Raw genomic sequence first — 16,923 nt, 5'->3', positions numbered from 1 at the left:
TAATTGGCAAAATGGTGAGTTCTGTTGTTCAAAGCAGCCCATGTGTAATGAGACCTAGAGGATTTGTTGGAGCACAGGAAGCAATCAGAGACTGGATCTGTTGTCCTGCCAGCAACTTTTGCCAGAATAACAATTAGCGTTGGACTTTGTGGCAGTGTTACCGGCAGATGCCAATTAGGCATAAGAGTCAAAGGAAAGCCAAAAAAAACCTGTATTTCCTTGTCTGTTCTTACCCTGTCTCCACACTGAGTGGAATACTATCTAGCAAATGATTCTCTGGCATGTAGAGAAACTTATATTTCTGTCACAGCTCTTGGAACTTTTCCAGAATACTGGCAGGATATTTAGAGTCTTATGAATAGCTATCTATTCTTATAGCAGGTTTATTTTTACATCCTGTATTCATTTCACTTGAATACACTATGCTGGCACCCACAAAGTACATTTATTATATTTTTTCCAAGCACACTCTTCAAGGCACTTGTGTATGTATGTGTGTGTGTGCGTGCGCATGCACACACACACACACACTAATAGGATCAGTGTTTTTTTCCCATTCTAGGCTAGCAGTCTTGTGACTTTATAGATCCGTATGTATAAAATTGGACAGACATTCTGCAAGTATAGCGACGGGTGTCTAAAAGCCCTGATGTATAATTGATAATGACAGCAATGGGTATATAACAATTGCTAATTCTCTTTGAATTGTTTTGTGTTGGGTGGGAAGCCATTGAAGATTTTGATATTTTAATTATCAGATCATCAATGTTACATAGTTTATTCAAGAAAAGATCTATTGTTGTTGTTTATTAAATTTCTATACCACCCTTCATCCAAGAATCACAGGGTGGTTTACAGCAGAAAAACAAAAATATATACCATAGTAGCAAACAAAAACAATGGCCCTCCCTACACAGTTTAAAAGTCCATAGATTGTTTAAATAGCCAAAGGCCTGAGAGAAAATTAATGTTTTTGCTGGGTGCCAAGTCAGTGCCATATTCCTAAAGATGCATAGAGCAACTTTTTCATTTATTTATTATTTATTTTATGGTGTGTGTGTTTTCACTAATGTACAGCAGTATCCAATGATACAAAATGAGGCAAGTCCATCCTGCTAGAATGCCAGTTAGTTGCTGGCTGTTAGCACACGGGGCTCTGTAGTGATAAATGTTTGTCATGCATCACTTGCCTTAAACTCAACAATTTTTAGTTTGGACGGAAGGCCTATCTAGTCCAACATCCTGCTTTTACAGAGTGGCCAGATTAGGAAGCCAAATAGCAGGAAATGAGCCCAGTATCCTCTCTGGCATTTTGTTACCTAGCAACTGATAGGTCAGAACCATACCACTTTCGAACCTAGAGCCTGGTGAAGCACATAGTTCAGCTCCCTTCCTGGCTGTTCATGCCTGGCATTTAACAATAGAAAGAGGTGATAGTTTGTTTTAAATATGATTATCTTTCATATCGTGACATGTTTTGTATTTTTCTCCTGTTGAAAATGGTCATGAAAAAGGAAGGCTCTCTGGAGAAAATGGCAGAGAGTCTAATGTCTTTGTAAAGACCTGGCCTTTATTTGGATACTATTGGTCCTCCAGAAGTTGTTGGACTCGAGATCCCATCAGCTGCAGCCTGCAAGGCAGCGGTCAGGAGAGTTGTAGTCCTACAATAATGGAAGGGCCGCAGGCTCCCATGCTCATTCTTCTCATGAATCTGGATGGTGGGGTGTAACCTGTTAGGGTCACGACAATTGTCAATGTTGCTGATTGCATAGCCATAGTGTTGTACGTCTTAGCAGTGGGGCCACAAGTGGATGGCAAAGAGAAGGCGGAACGGTTCAACACCTACTTCGCCCCCAAAGGAAATCGGTGTCCAGCCCAGTAATAACAATAAATGTTGCAAGGATGCTGCTGCAGAGCAAGATAGGGAAAAGGTGATGTGTTGTAGAATAATCCAATTGAAGCTAACAAATCTTGGCTGGATCTAGGCACGTCAAAGAAGCGATTCAGTTAAACGTGTTGCAAACTCATACAGGGAAATCTGGTAGGGAATGATGGGACTCCACAGCGCCATCTGATGCCACGGTATTATATCACATACAACGCATATAAAACACTTTTTCTTTACCAATCTAGCAGAGTACCTTGTACTGGTTGGGAAGAAGCCCCCATAACAGTTTAAGCTTCAGAGCCCCCAAAATGTAAGGGCACCACTTCCTCTGCCTGCTCTTTAAAGATCCTATGTAAAGAGCAGGCAGGGGGATTTTATCTCCCTGTTTTTGTACTAAGTACCACTAATACCTTCATTTTTATTCACACTTTCCACTAATCTATGCGTTTTTGTAAACATTGGTTGAAGAGCTACATCACAAAATTCAGATAGGTGTGAATTTCAAAGGATAGCTATGTTTCAGTTTAGATGTTGCTACAGAAACTGCAAGTTTGATATGTTCAACTTTAAATGCATATTGAATTTAACTTCTCATCCACCCCTCATCCAGCCTTAATGTTTTGTGTTAGACATACAAATGAAATTAAGGTAATGTGTGTAGGAGAATTAAATCATGTTATATACAGATGATACTATGCCTTTCAGATGTCTTAGACTGCAGCTCTCATTGCATCTAGAGGTACTAAGTTGGTGAAGTCTAGTATGTAGTTATAGAATTAATAGGAATAAGTCAAAATTAGACTCAGTTTTGATGCTATATTGATGCAAGAATTAAAAAACTAAATATAATCTGGAAAATTCCAAATCCCTTGTTAAATACCTTGGTATATAAATTTACCAGAGAATATAAAAAAGAATTTAGGAAACTGGAAATCATGTTTACATATTTGGGGACAGTTGGGGTTTTTTAAAAGAGAAATTGGACAAACAGAATAATAATGGATGGGAAAGAATGGATGTATAAAATCTTGCATATGGTGGGAAAATGGGTGAGTGTTAAGTTATTTTGAATATTAATACCATTGATGGAAACTTACTATTATTACTATTATTATTATTATCATCATCATCATCATCATCATCATCATCAAAATCAGTTTCTGATTAATGCTTTGTAGCTTCTTCGGAAAGACACCAAGTACAACCCTTAAAAAGATAAATGTCTAAAAATGGTGGTGTGGCAGCACAGAGCAACTGACAAGAGAGAATAGGGAATACAATATACAGCAGGCACCCCCAAACTGTGGCCCTCCAGATGTTTTTGCCTACAACTCCCATGATCCCTAGCTAACAGGACCAGTGGTCAGGGAAGATGGGAATTGTAGTCCAAAACATCTGGAGGGCCAAAGTTTGGGGATGCCTGGTATACAGTTTGCAGCCTCCTGTTACACTTTCTTATTTTGTGTTGCTGCAGGCACTGGCTCCCTCTGATCAATTAACAATTAAGCCTATTGTCAGAGGTTCTTGCAACTACTCCAGAGTAACGACGCTCTGCATGCTTGTCTTTAAACAGTTTTTATTAGTGCAGTCTATTTACAGCGAGACAGGTGTGTAAAACATGTCTGCTCATTCCGATGCAGAATCCGGCACTGCCCCCCCCCCATGTGATCTTCTCCAACATAGGAGTCTCGGGACAGTGAATCTCCTCCCTTTCTTTCTCCTGCGTAATTCCGGAACTGGAGGAAAGGGTCTACACTCCATGCTTTCCTTCCCCCCCCTCTCTTTCCTCCCTCCTGTGTAGCCGGGGCTCTCCCATGCTGCTGGAGCCCTGGCCCTCTCTCTCCACTTCCTGACTATCCTCCTCAGAGCCCTCACTTCCCTCACTGCTTGGGGGAGGAGCTACTTCTGATGCAAGGGGGAGGTTCTCTGTACTTTCTCCCCCTTACACCTATTAAAAGAAACATTACTGTACCTCACTTCCTAAAACAGAGTCTTGACAGCGTGAACTCTGTTCATTAACTTAGTTTTCTGTTATCAAAACAAACAGTAGTTTTTATTTGTGTTTTACAGCGTAGTGTGTGCATAAAGGGAATGTGTTCTGTCAACAATTATAAATGAATATGTTAAGATATTAACATTTCCCAGTGACACTGAACGTAAGACAGCTTTAAATAATGTGACAGATTAGGAGACCCCTAATGTCTGAGCAAAGCTTTTATTGTATATACAGCTATATATAATAGTACATCTGTTGTAATCTTAGTTAAGGGAGGGTATCGGATCTCTGAAATGGATATGATAGGGCTTCTCACCAGCTAAATGTTGACCAGTTAAAATCCAGTACTCTTTTGAAAACTTTAAAATGGCTCCTTTACAGTGCTGCAAAAATATAATATTAGAAATATGATAGGACAGTCAGAATTCAGTTTTATTATCTGCTCTTAACTTTTGAATAATGGCATGTGACTTAATCTGAGTGGCGTTTCATCATTGCATCCATAATTTCATCCATTTGTACTGATCTGTTTTGTCTTTGAAATAGCAGAAACTCCTAGTATACGTAGATTTCATTTATTTAGGATTCTTCCAAGGTGGGAGTCTTCCTGTATGAGAAATAGATTGATGCTTCATCACCTAGACTTTGTGCTGAGTTGGGCAAATTAAGGAATTAAGAAAATTGTTACGTAATGAATAGGCTTTAAATTATGGCTTGCAGGAATATTAACTCTCATTGACAAGTCAGTGCTGTGAGTTGAATGGTGTTTGATCGAGGCTTCTGCTAAAAGAAAAGAAGACAATTTTTGCCACTTACCCCTTCCTCCCTGCAGATTCCCCATCCGCCTCAGCAATGTGTTCCAGTGGGGCTGAGAGGCCTTTCAGAGCTGCATAGAAGATGTTGCACAGGGAAAGGATAGTTAGCTAGAGTTGCTTCTTAGAATCATAGAGTTGGAAGAGACCACAAGGGCCATCCAGTCCAACCCCCTGCCGAGCAGGAAACACCATCAAAGCATTCTTGACATATGCCTGTCAAGCCTCTGCTTAAAGACCTCCAAAAAGGAGACTCCACCACACTCCTTGGTAGCAAATTCTTGCCTCCTTTCACAGATTGCTTCCACTAGATCAGGTATGGGGAGCCTTTGGCCCTCCACATAATTGCTGAACTAGAACTTCTGTCAGCCCCAGCAAGCATAGCTAATGACCAAAGATGATGGGAGTTGTAGTTCAGCAACATCTGGAGAGTCAAGGGTTCCTCAGACCTGCTCTAGATGAAAATCCATTCTGCAAACAGAATGGCCGCATTGCAATTCTTCTAGTGATCCACTATACTAAGGGTAGCTGGCATTTCTAGCATGACAAGGAAGTATACGGGAAAATGTGATGGGAAATGTCATCTATTTAACCTGTCCAAATGATGCTGAAAGACATGCACAAGGTGTGTGGAATGTTGTCATCTGCACTCTGCTTGGAAAAAGAGAAAGGCATTCTGAAAAGAATAGGCTTCTACAGAATCAATCAACTTGTATTAGCCCCAAACTAGCTGCTGTCCTAAAAATTCCCCTGGTGTGTCTTATTTGTATAGTCACATAGTGTTATTACTAGTGGCTACTGTATTTACGAAATGTTATCTTACCAAAATGTAAGATATGTAAAACACTCAGCAGTTTGGTAAACTAATCGCCCGACATCATTTCCAATTGAATGTGAGAATTTGACCACAGAAGGAATCAGCAAGAACTAAATTTGCCTTACACATAAATAAGAATTAGTTCACATATCTGATTATGATTTCTTTTAATCAGAGTTCAGAAAGAAAAGTAAAATTGATTTCTTTCTCTTAAAATCCTCTTTCCATACCTTGACCTCATATCATTTGACCTTTGGGGTAGAGAGAAAGGCAGCCCTGAAAAATGAGTGCAGTTGTCTTTTCTTTCACGGATGCTCAAGACATCTTGGTCACAAGAGTTCTCTTTTTTTGAAAGAGGGAAAAAAATGCAGACAACTTGTCATGGGAATGGAGACAACTTGTCATGAAGAGCTTGCAGCATCTGTCATCCTTAGGAGGAACGTATTAAGCTGACAGAGGCCTTGTGGCTCCATAGTATAAGTCACAGGTGTTATTAACCATAATAGCTCAGTGAAGAGACACATTTAATAAGAGGTATGCAGCTGTCATCTGGGCTAATTTGAGTGTATTTCTACCGGCAATTTCACCAAGATAACAGCGATTTGCAAAATACAGGGCATTTCTTGTCTTTCTCTTAAAAATTCAAACCTTAAGTATTTTCATGGGGTACGTGCAGTGCTTGTTCTTTGCATCCCAAAGGCCAAATAAGGAGTCAGACACAGTAGGTTGGGTTGAACCAAGGGCCACTTTGTTAAATAATGAGCCATATGAATACCTGCAGAGGGAAACCCCTTTAGGTTGGGGAGTAAACTGAACCCCAGGCCAAGCCTGCAGAAATGGGGAGTATATACACAAAACACTGCTGAACCGTTTGTTACATAAATACAATACTGGTAAATAGTGTTCATTAGAGAAATGGGGAGTATGGCAGTGGGGCCTGCACCTTATCCCAGGTATCACCCTGAAAGAGAGTAGGCACAAACCCCCACTGGCCAGAATGAGCAACTGGTGAGCAAAAGTCTCCTTCATGGCTGAGAAGCGACTCTAGGTCATACTGAGAGTTGCTGGGGGGGGGGTGCTGCTAAGAGAGGGAAAAGGGGTAAAGGTGGCCTTCAGCCTCTAAATAGGGAGTTGGCCCCACCCCCACCACTGTCACGTACGGGGGGGCAGTGTGGTGATGCAGAGCGTCCACCAGGAAGCAAAGGCTGACTCCCTGTGGGTGCCACAGATCTCAGAGGTGTTCTGTTGTTGAGACTAGCCGGCTGAATGGTATTTCTGTAATTTTCTCTGTTGAAAAATAATTTGATTTAGGGTATTCAAAGTACTATTCCACCAAGAGTATGATTTCATATTTTAAAGAACATTTCTAAGTCATTGCTATTCCCCTTCTTCTTCTTCTTTGGCAATCACTTGTAGCTGAGTAAAATTGTCTTCCATAAACATGGTTTTAACAATGAGTCCGTAAGTGACTGTGGAGGCCAATTCTGGACCCACGGTTCCTTCCACAGTGGGGACATTGGTTCCTGGGTGGTAGTTGATCACGGTGTGGATTTGCCAAGCGTGCTCACCACACACTAGTCAGCTAATTAAGATCTGGCATTGTATAGTTATTGTTACGAGTTGGGTGGGGAAGACTTCTAATTCCTGGATCTAGCAATTAATTAATCCAGTTAATTTGTAAGATTTGCTACACAGCAAATGGGTAAGAAGCAAAGCACCCCTCAGATCCAGATAAGGAAAAAATTGTGCTTTTATGAAGTTTTAATTATCAAGCAGTTTTAATTATCTTCTGTTAAACCCACTGATGTGTATTTTTCACTGTTACTAATTATATGACTGACTGAAAATCCCCCAAAGCCTTAAAAACTAAAATAATGTTTTTGTGAGATGTGTATGAGAGCATGCTTACATTGCATATTTAAAGAATATTGGGCTTCTTGTGCCTTATGTATTCTGTACAATAACATTTGTTTTGTGCCAATGAATTTTAGGAGGAAACAAGTTGAGGAGCCAACCTTTCCGTCTGAACTGGGCTTGGATTTCTCTGGAGAAAGAATATTATGTTGTAGACGAGGATTCGAGGGTTCTGGAAGTAACGCTCAAGCGGAGAGGATATCTGGGGGAGACATCATTTGTTAGTGAGTATACCTTTACTTTGTCTGAATGCAACTTTATTAGAGCAACTTACAAACCATCTGTCACAGTGGCGGTGGTGGCTACTCTAGAGTAACGACTCCTCACAGCTCTGCATTTTTATCCTTTTATTTAGTGCAGTCTATTTACAGTGCTGAAACAGTGCTATGTACATGTTGTCAGTCCGGTGCAGAACCTCCAAATGGAGATTCCCGCGTCTTTCTCCAGCAAAGTAGCCTGAGGATACTAAATCTCCGCCCCCGGCGCTTCTTACGCAATTCCGGGGTCGCTGGGATCGGTCTTCGTCCCGCGTTTTCCCTGCTTACCCCTTCCTTTCCCAAGCGGCGCCTTGGCTCGGCTACCTTGCCTGAGCCCTGGCTTCTGCTTCCTGATTCCCAAACATCCCCCTCCCCACTCCCACTTGCACTGGGCAAAGAGCTTGTGTTTAAGATGGGAGGGGGCTGCCTATAGCTTCTGTCCCTCACACCATCAAAATAGGATTAAAGGGTGGTATAAAATGCTTGAAAATAAGCTATACTCTTAATATTTAATAAATGCATTTTTGCAGTAAAACAGTCAATTACAGCAATTCTTGCCTTCCTTGGTTATCTTCACAGGTATTTTTTTAGAGTTTACTACAACAGAGTGGCCTTCACATGGCTTCAAAACCATGAATGCACAGGTTTATAAACATGTTCAGGATTGTGGACTGGTCATAATTGACTGATTCATGATTTATTGAAAAATTATTTGTTGCTGTATAGATTTTTAGGATGCATTCATATAATCCCCATTTATTTCATTGGTTACTGTGTACCAAGGCATTACTTGAAACATTTGGGTACTATTAACTTGTGTTTGTCTGCCCTGTTTTGGGTTCTGTGACCTCTTTAAAAACTATTTTAAAACTGCTGCAGTGTATATTGGTCTTAAGCAGTCATAGTGCACATTGAATGAGAGAGAAAGTGGCCAGAAAACTGTTAATGCTGTTTAATGTTTCACAAAAGCCGGTGAACTTTGCCAGCTTCAGCAAAATGCCTTGACTGCCTTTGCTTAACAGTGAACTCTTGTAAGAAACAGAGAAAAGAAAGTAAATAAGAAACACCAAAGTGTCCTTTATCAGATGCTTTTCAGAAGTATTTAGATAAATGTGAAGTGGAACATTCCAGTCAGCCACTGGATAACACATTCCTCGTAAGGCTCAGTGTGCGGAAATGCAGCACTACAGTGCCAATGCTTTCCTATAAGTAGGGTTGGGTGATCTGGTTTTCAACATCACAATATATCACCAGTTAAACATTGCAATATTTCGATATATCACAATATCTGAAATAAGGCTGGAACTATGTAGAGATGAGGGACGCGGGTGGCACTGCGGGTTAAAGCACAGAGCCTAGGGCTTGCCGATCAGAAAGTCGGCGGTTCGAATCCCTGTGACGGGGTGAGCTCCCGTTGCTTGGTCCCAGCTCCTGCCCACCTAGCAGTTCGAAAGCACATCAAAGTGCAAGTAGATAAATAGGTACCGCTCCGGCGGGAAGGTAAACGGTGTTTCCATGCGCTGCTTTGGTTTGCCAGAAGCAGCTTAGTCATGGTGGCCACATGACCCGGAAGCTGTACGCCAGCTCCCTCGGCCAATAACGCGAGATGAGTGCTGCAACCCCAGAGTCGGTCACGACTGGACCTAATGGTCAGGGGTCCCTTTACCTTTACCTATGTAGAGGTGAACATGGTAATGTCCTGGTAACTGCCACTACTTAAGGGTCTAACTCTAATTACTGGTACATTTTTATTTACCTTTAACATATTGTTAAAACTGTTATGTTATAGTACTACAGTACCAATAATAGCACATTTTCTCTAAAATTAAAGCTGTAGAAGTAATTAGTAGCACAGATAGCAAAGTTTCTCTAAAAATTAATTACATTACTAAACAAGAAAAAAAAGCAAATTCAGTGTCACACTTTTAGATATTCAAATATAATTCACTATTGAATCTTAGTTGAATGTATACATCGCACAACAGCAGTTATTTGATTGTTTGTTAATTTTCCTTTCTAAACCAGGACAAAATAGAAAGAATGAAATGGATAAATTTCAACAGAATAAAATATAAACAAATTTTTTATTTTTATTGCCAGGAAAAATTGCATTTCTTTTATAAACCAGGCTCAACCAAAAAGAATGGATAAAATTTTACGGAACAAAAATTATTAAATGAAAATTATATTTTTTGCAAGGAAAATTTTCATTTTGGCATTCTCTGGCAATAGAGATGTCCTTTGTATTTGAAAAACATTTACCAGCCATGCTGAACACACTTTCAAATGGCACACTTGATCCTGGGATAGCCAGAAACCTCTTTGCAAGCAACTTCAGCACTGGGAAGGATGCCTCATGTGCCTCCCACCACATCAGAGGTATAGCCATATAGGAGAAAATGGGGAGCATAAGGAGGTTGGAGGAGACACAGAAGAGGCTCAAACAGCAGAGCTGGGTGGATTTTTCTTTTCTTTTACTCTGAAGCAACTTGCAAGCCAACAAGCATCTCAAGACTACATTTCTCTCCTGCTTGCGATTGGGAAGGAGAAAGCAGAAGACTCGCAGAGTTAACTTGGGGCTGGTAGAGTCCCATGGGCAGCTTCTGCCCTGAAAGAAAGGCACACACAACAAACACTGGGTGTTCCCCCCCCCCTTTTATTCTGAAGCAACAAGCAAGCCACAATATCTCTCTCTCTCTCTCTCTCTCTCTCTCTCTCTCTCTCTCTCTCTCTCACACACACACACACACACACACACACACACACACAGGGAGAGAGAGAGAGAGAGAGAGAGAAGGAGAATCATGGAGCAAGGAAGGAAGCAAGGAAGGAAGGGAAAGAGTTAACAGAGAGCATGCAAGCAAAGCATTGCAGGGTAGATTGAGCTAAATAAACATTGGAACTCACATGCAGAGAGAGAGAAGCAAAGAAGGAGAATTGGGGCTCCTTCATGGAGCAAGGAAGGAAGGAACCTGGAAGAGAGAGTTGAGAGAGCCTGCAAGTGAAGCACTGCAGGGCAGACTGAGCTAAAGAAACATGGGGCTAAAGAAGCCTCTCAGCACAGATCCCTTGCACCTCCAGGAAAGTTCCTTGCCATAGTGCCATGGCTCCAAGCGAAGCATCAGCTGGGCACACCAACAGAGGGGGGAGGGAGTCAGGGAAACACAATCACACACACACACACACACACACACACACACACAGCAGTACAGTTTTAACAAGGGGCCGGCTGCCCTTACGAAAACGAAGTGTCAGCTGAGTTAATTAAAACAAATCTAGTGCTTTTTGCCACTGCTGGCTGCTGCTTCACAAAAACAAATGCACCATGGCAGGGGGGAAGGAGGTGCACCCACAAGCAGTACACACATGCAGATGGAGGGGGGAATGACAGAAGAGGTTCAAATGCCAAAGGAAGGTGTCTATTTTTTTACTAACCCCAGTTTATGTCTTTACGGGGAAAGTGCTCCAGAAGTCTGGACCTGCAGGCTTTCCCTAAGCCAACTACCAGCCTGGCACCTTTAAGCAAGAGCCTTGAGGGAGGAAGTCCTTTTCTTGCCGGCTGGGTGGACAGGGAGACGAAGAGCTAACCGTTTCTCAAAGCTCTGTTTGGCGATAACTGCCTGGCAATATTTAAGTCAGCCTGCTTTAGGGATTTGTGGTGATTTGCTTCTCGGGCAGGAGACAGGGAAGGTTGAGGCTGACAGTGACTGCTAACCGGTTCTCAAAGCTCTGGAGATATCTGCTGGGTGATATTTGAGTCAGTCTGCTGTAGTTATTTGCACCTATTTCTTGTTGCTGCAGGAAGCAAGGAAGAGCTGTCTGAGGTGGAGTTAGCAAGTGCTGCACACACAGGAAGAAGTGTCGGCTTCCTGGTTTTTATAATATTGTGATTTTTAAAAATACCCCACAAATGATACGTGATTAATTACAACCTCATTTTTAAAAAAAACAACGGTTATCATGATTTGATCTAAAACCCAATATCAGACGATATATCGATTTATAGCACAGCTATAAGTATATGCGTAGACATGCCTTCACTGACATAAATTGTAGAAAATATATTGTTTCAGTTGCAGTAAAGATTATATGACACAGTCTGTTGAAGAACAGTGGCATCCCATTTTACACACATACTGTATTTCTTGCTCAGTACAGCAGTTTTGAGTAATCATTTCTGGGTTCATTGCTTGCAGAAAAAAAAATCTGTTTGCATGTCCATTAACCAGGCAGTTGATGGGATGAAATTTGAGGCAGTATCCCAGCATACAGCTCTTTTCTGCCATTTTCATGGGTGAACCGATGCGAACATGCAGAAGAATGAGTGGCGGTGACATGTCAGATGACATTTGCTGTTGTGTCACACCACACATGGTGGTAGCTTGCTGAAAAAGCATTTACAGTTCTGTAACATAGCAGGATAGGGACCCAGGTGGCGCTGTGGTTAAACCACTGAGCCTAGGGCTTGCTGATCAGAAGGTCGGCGGTTTGAATCCCTGTGACAGGGTGAGCTCCCGTTGCTTGGTCCCAGCTCCTGCCAACCTAGCAGTTCGAAAGCACGTCAAAATGCAAGTAGATAAATAGGAACCGTTACAGCGGGAAGGTAAACGGCGTTTCCATGTGCTGCTCTGGTTTGCCAGAAGCGGCTTTGTCATGCTGGCCACATGACCTGGAAGCTATACGCCGGCTCCCTCGGCCAATAATGCGAGATGAGCGCGCAACCCCAGAGTCGGTCACGACTGGACCTAATGGTCAGGGGTTCCTTTACCTTTACCTTTAACATAGCAGGATAATATAGTGTAAAAGAAATGTTAGAAACTGGGCCAGTAATGCTAGCATTATAATCAGGAATACTAACACAATAATCCCCATATCTGAATGTGGCCAGATCTCCCTTTTTTTCTTCCATCATTTTGACACTTAAAAAACAACTATTAGCTGATCAAGTATTTACGAGCAAACCTGGTTGAGCAAGTTTAATGCTGACTTAGGCTTTCCTAATTATATCAAGCATTTCTAATTAGGTCTGGAGTGTAAGAACTGGAAGTCCTAAAGTGGAAATGGTTTTCACACTTCATAGCTTTCAGAAGTTTCTTGCAGGATATCAGGTTCTCCCAGACCTGGGTGAGGGATTCAGCTTGACAAAGGTTCATTATTCTCTGACAGAGAGGTAAAGTTTCCTAACTGATGGCGTCAAACCATAAATTAAACAAAATAGTTCACTTATTTAAGCTGAAATAGAGTAGAAAATGTTAGACATTAAGAAATTCAAAATCTAACTTCATAGACATTAAACTGCGCCCACTTTATTCTCCGTTTAAAATTATAGACAACAGTAAAATCACACTTTTGCAGCTGAAATTTTAAAAGCTGTCAAAGACATAGCCAGTATATTAAATGTGTTGGTAGAATTGAGTATGGTACCCTCTCACTTTTTTAAAAAGAAAGAAAACAGCTTCAGCCATTTGATTCTAATATGGATTTTAAAGCATCATACATTCAATAAGTAACAGAACTAGTTATTTAGGTCCATATTAAAATATCACTAAACTGAGGCATCATCAGTATTGCGGCAATAGCATTAAGAGCCACATAAATGTCAGGTTCTCGTTGGATAATCAAATCAGTAACATTAAGCTACAGCTGCAGTCAGTCTTCAGTCTGTGTTTGTGTAAAAACATGTACAGTGGTGCCTCGCAAGACGAATTTAATTCATTCTGCGAGTCAATTCGTTTTGTGAAAAATTCATCTTGCGAATCGCAGTTTCCCATAGGAATGCATTGAAATTTCTTTTTTTGCCCATAGGAATGCATTAATTAAATTTCAATGCATTCCTATGGGAAACCGCGATTCGCAAGACGAATTTTTCACAAAATGAATTCGTCTTGCGAGGTACCACTGTATTTACACATACACATAGCCTCCCAATTGGGGGTTAAAAATGAACCAATATTTTATATTCTCAAAAATGGGAGAACATGTGTTTTTATTTTTTGTGCCTGTAGACTAGGATGCATTTTACAATCTGTCTTGTACCCCGAGAGGGAAATGCAATTTTGTCTGCAAATCTCCTCCAGCATTCCATCTCAAGGTTGTTACTCTGCATACTTGGGTAACAACTAATACCACTTCCAGCTTTTCCTCCACCTCCATTTTGTCTATGCTGAAGTCTTACGCAGTTGTTTAAAATCTTCTTTAGTTTGTCATTGTAATAATTGTTTGCCTGGTCTTAAATTATTTTATTTTATACCCATGGAGAGGTATGGTACTTTTTTTTGTTGATCCTAATGAAGATACTGCTCTGCTGGGGATTTTTATGTACATTATTATTATTGCTTCCCCCCAAGAAAGATGGGCCACCTAGAAAAATTACTCTAGGAAGTGAAGATCAAGGCAAAGACAAACCTGTTCCCTGCTCACCACCTTTCCTTCCTCCTCACCCATTCCAGATTTTTGTTTACTCACCTGTATGTCTCTTTTGGCTGTTAAATGAGACAACAGGTTGCCACAGGCTGTAGAATGATGCCTTAGGCTTTCTGTCTGCACTATCTTTTCTGGAACAGGGATATTGGTATACAGGTGAAACTCAGAAAATTAGAATATCATTGAAAAGTGCATTTATTTCAGTAATGCAACTTATTATTTATTATTTTTCTTTTAACAAATGCTTTCTTTTGGAAATTCCACAGTAATCAAACAAATAGTTACAATAATACAAAAATAAACATCACTGTTACATTTCATTAATTACATTCCATTTATAATTGACCCGCCTAACGACAAATAATTACAACTACAACAAATAAAGGCTTGACATATCTTGCTTTGCATGTCATGCATCTATCTCATATATTGGTTTTAACTTTTAAGTTGCATTACTGAAATAAATGCACTTTTCAACGATATTCTAATTTTCTGAGTTTCACCTGTATATGTTATATACGGTATGTGTATATGACCATTTCCTGAAATTTCAAAAGTGGATTCTTTTTTTCTTGAAGTGGTTCCTCTTGGAAAGTAGAAAAAGTGAATATTTTCTTATCCCTTTTTTGTTATTTCTTCCAAATATTCCTTCAGGCATTGGGACTAGAGACGGAACAGCAGAAAAGGATAAAGATTTCAAAGGAAAAGCCCAGAAACAGGTTCAGTTCAACCCGGGGCAGACAGTGGCTACCTGGAGAGTAAGAATAATAGTAGACAATGAATACGAGGAATCAGAGCTTTTCCAGATTGTTTTGTCAGATCCAGTTATGGCTGCCCTGGAATTTCCAGAACGGGCAACGGTGGAAATTGTGGATCCAGGTGATGGTATGTGGTTTTTTCCTACTTTTTATTCCTGCTTTAATTTTCCTCCCCTATAAAGGCACTCCAATCCTGTCCCCATGGAATGCAATTCAGCATCAGATGACAGTAGGTGGAAAACAATTGTCCCCTTCTGCTTGCAGAAGGGTTTTTAATGCAGTGGATGCCTCCACTAATGGATGGTGGGGAGGGCACTTTTTGCCAACTCCCATCTCACTCTTCACCTGCAGCCTCTTCCACTCCTGAGAACTTGCTCCAGAGGATTTTGGGGACCCTTCAGAGCAGCATGGAAAGTGGTGTAGGAAACCACAGGGAGGGGATCAGTAATGGAACTCCTCGCTTCCTTTCTATTAGCAGAGACTTCCTGCTCAATCATACACTGTTCCATCAACAGAAGGATAATAATAATAATAATAATAATAATAATAATAATAATAATAATAATAAATTACTTATATCCCGCTCATCTGGCCGGGCCTCCCCAGCCACCAACAGAATATAAAAACACGATAAAACATCAAACATTAAAAACTTCCCTAAACAGGGCTGCCTTCAGATGTCTTCTGAAAGTCAAATAGTTTATTTCCTTGACATCTGGTGGGAGGGTGTTCCACAGGACAGACACCACTACCATGATAGCCCTCTGCCTGGTTCCCTGTAACCTCACTTCTCACAGTGAGGGAACCGCCAGAAGGCCCTCTGACCTGGACCTCAGTGTCTGGGCTGGACAATGGAGGTGGAGATGCTCTTTCAGGTATACTATTTGCATAAAAATACAATTGAATACCACCCAGTATAGATCTATCTACCTTAAAATATTTTACTTAATATTTATTTGAACTCTCCCTCTCCCCCATTCCACTCTTTTCCAGAATCTACTGTGTACATTCCTGGGTCAGAGTACAGGATAGAAGAAGATATTGGTGAGCTGCTAATTCCTGTCAGGAGATCTGGAGATGTCAGCCATGAATTAATGGTCATTTGCTCCACACATCAAGGTAAGGTGTTCCTTGCTACATTAGGCCTGCTGTTAGCGGTTGTCAGGGGGTGGCCTGCCCATAAGGCAAGGTGAAGCAACTGCCTCAGCCAGCAAAAGCTAAAGAGGCAGTGCCCCTGTGGACACCACACCACCTCCGTCATTGGTGGAGAAGCGGTGTCTGCAGTGGTGCCAAAAGATCTCATTAGATCTTTCCGGAAATAGCCACCACAGGTAAGGGGGACTTTGGCAGTGTGGGGCGGCACAGCAGCACACTCCCATTTTGCCTCAGGCGGTGAAACATGACACACTGCCCCTGATTGTCGTAGTGCCTCTACAGCCTAGGAGTGACTTGTAACGTATTTGCATCATACAGCAGAATTTGCCATTTGCGTGGCATGTTCAAAAATGTGTCACATATATTCATCCTGGAATATAGTTAAAGCAGATACAAACATATATTAAGTGACTGGGCAGATTTGCTCTAAAATATTATTTCATTTTCATTTGCTAGGAATTGTGATCCAGTTAAACCAACTAAACATATTCCCCCTTTTTTTCCTTTTGTGTACAAGCTCTACACTTCCTTTGATGGCAAACAGGTGAATCGGTTCATAACAAAACATAGTATCAGATAGCCAATGAGATAATTTATGCGCCAGTATTAGGTAAATACATAAGGTTTCAGGTTTCCTTAAAATATTCAGCTCAAATATCTTAGGTGCTTAATTTTTTTTTAAAAAAAATGTTTTACTACTTGTTATTGCAGCCCTGGACTCCTTTATGAGGAAAGGTGGGATAAAAATTTAATAAAAAAAATAATTTCCACAAGAATTATCTGTATAATTCACTCAAACTGCAGTCCTGCACTTCCTTAAGGCCCACAGAACTCCGTGGGATATACTGCTGAGATAATAGGTTGGTCATGGGCTCAGCTACTCATGTGGTTGTAAAATGACTT

General features: G+C 40.9%; 1 protein-coding gene across 1 annotated transcript in view; it reads left to right on the top strand.

The window, feature by feature from the left end:
- The window catches only part of FREM3 (FRAS1 related extracellular matrix 3), an 87,426-nt gene that overhangs the window by 22,883 nt on the left and 47,620 nt on the right, over positions 1–16,923 (top strand). The window contains exons 3-5 of the mRNA XM_035112018.2: positions 7,505–7,651; positions 14,762–14,992; positions 15,859–15,984. Of these exons, the coding sequence (XP_034967909.2) occupies positions 7,505–7,651; positions 14,762–14,992; positions 15,859–15,984 (504 nt within the window). The remainder of the gene's footprint in view (positions 1–7,504; positions 7,652–14,761; positions 14,993–15,858; positions 15,985–16,923) is intronic.

This window comes from Zootoca vivipara, chromosome 9 (assembly GCF_963506605.1).
Source record: "Zootoca vivipara chromosome 9, rZooViv1.1, whole genome shotgun sequence".
Lineage (NCBI taxonomy): Eukaryota > Metazoa > Chordata > Lepidosauria > Squamata > Lacertidae > Zootoca > Zootoca vivipara.
This window is presented reverse-complemented; position numbering and strand designations above follow the sequence as displayed.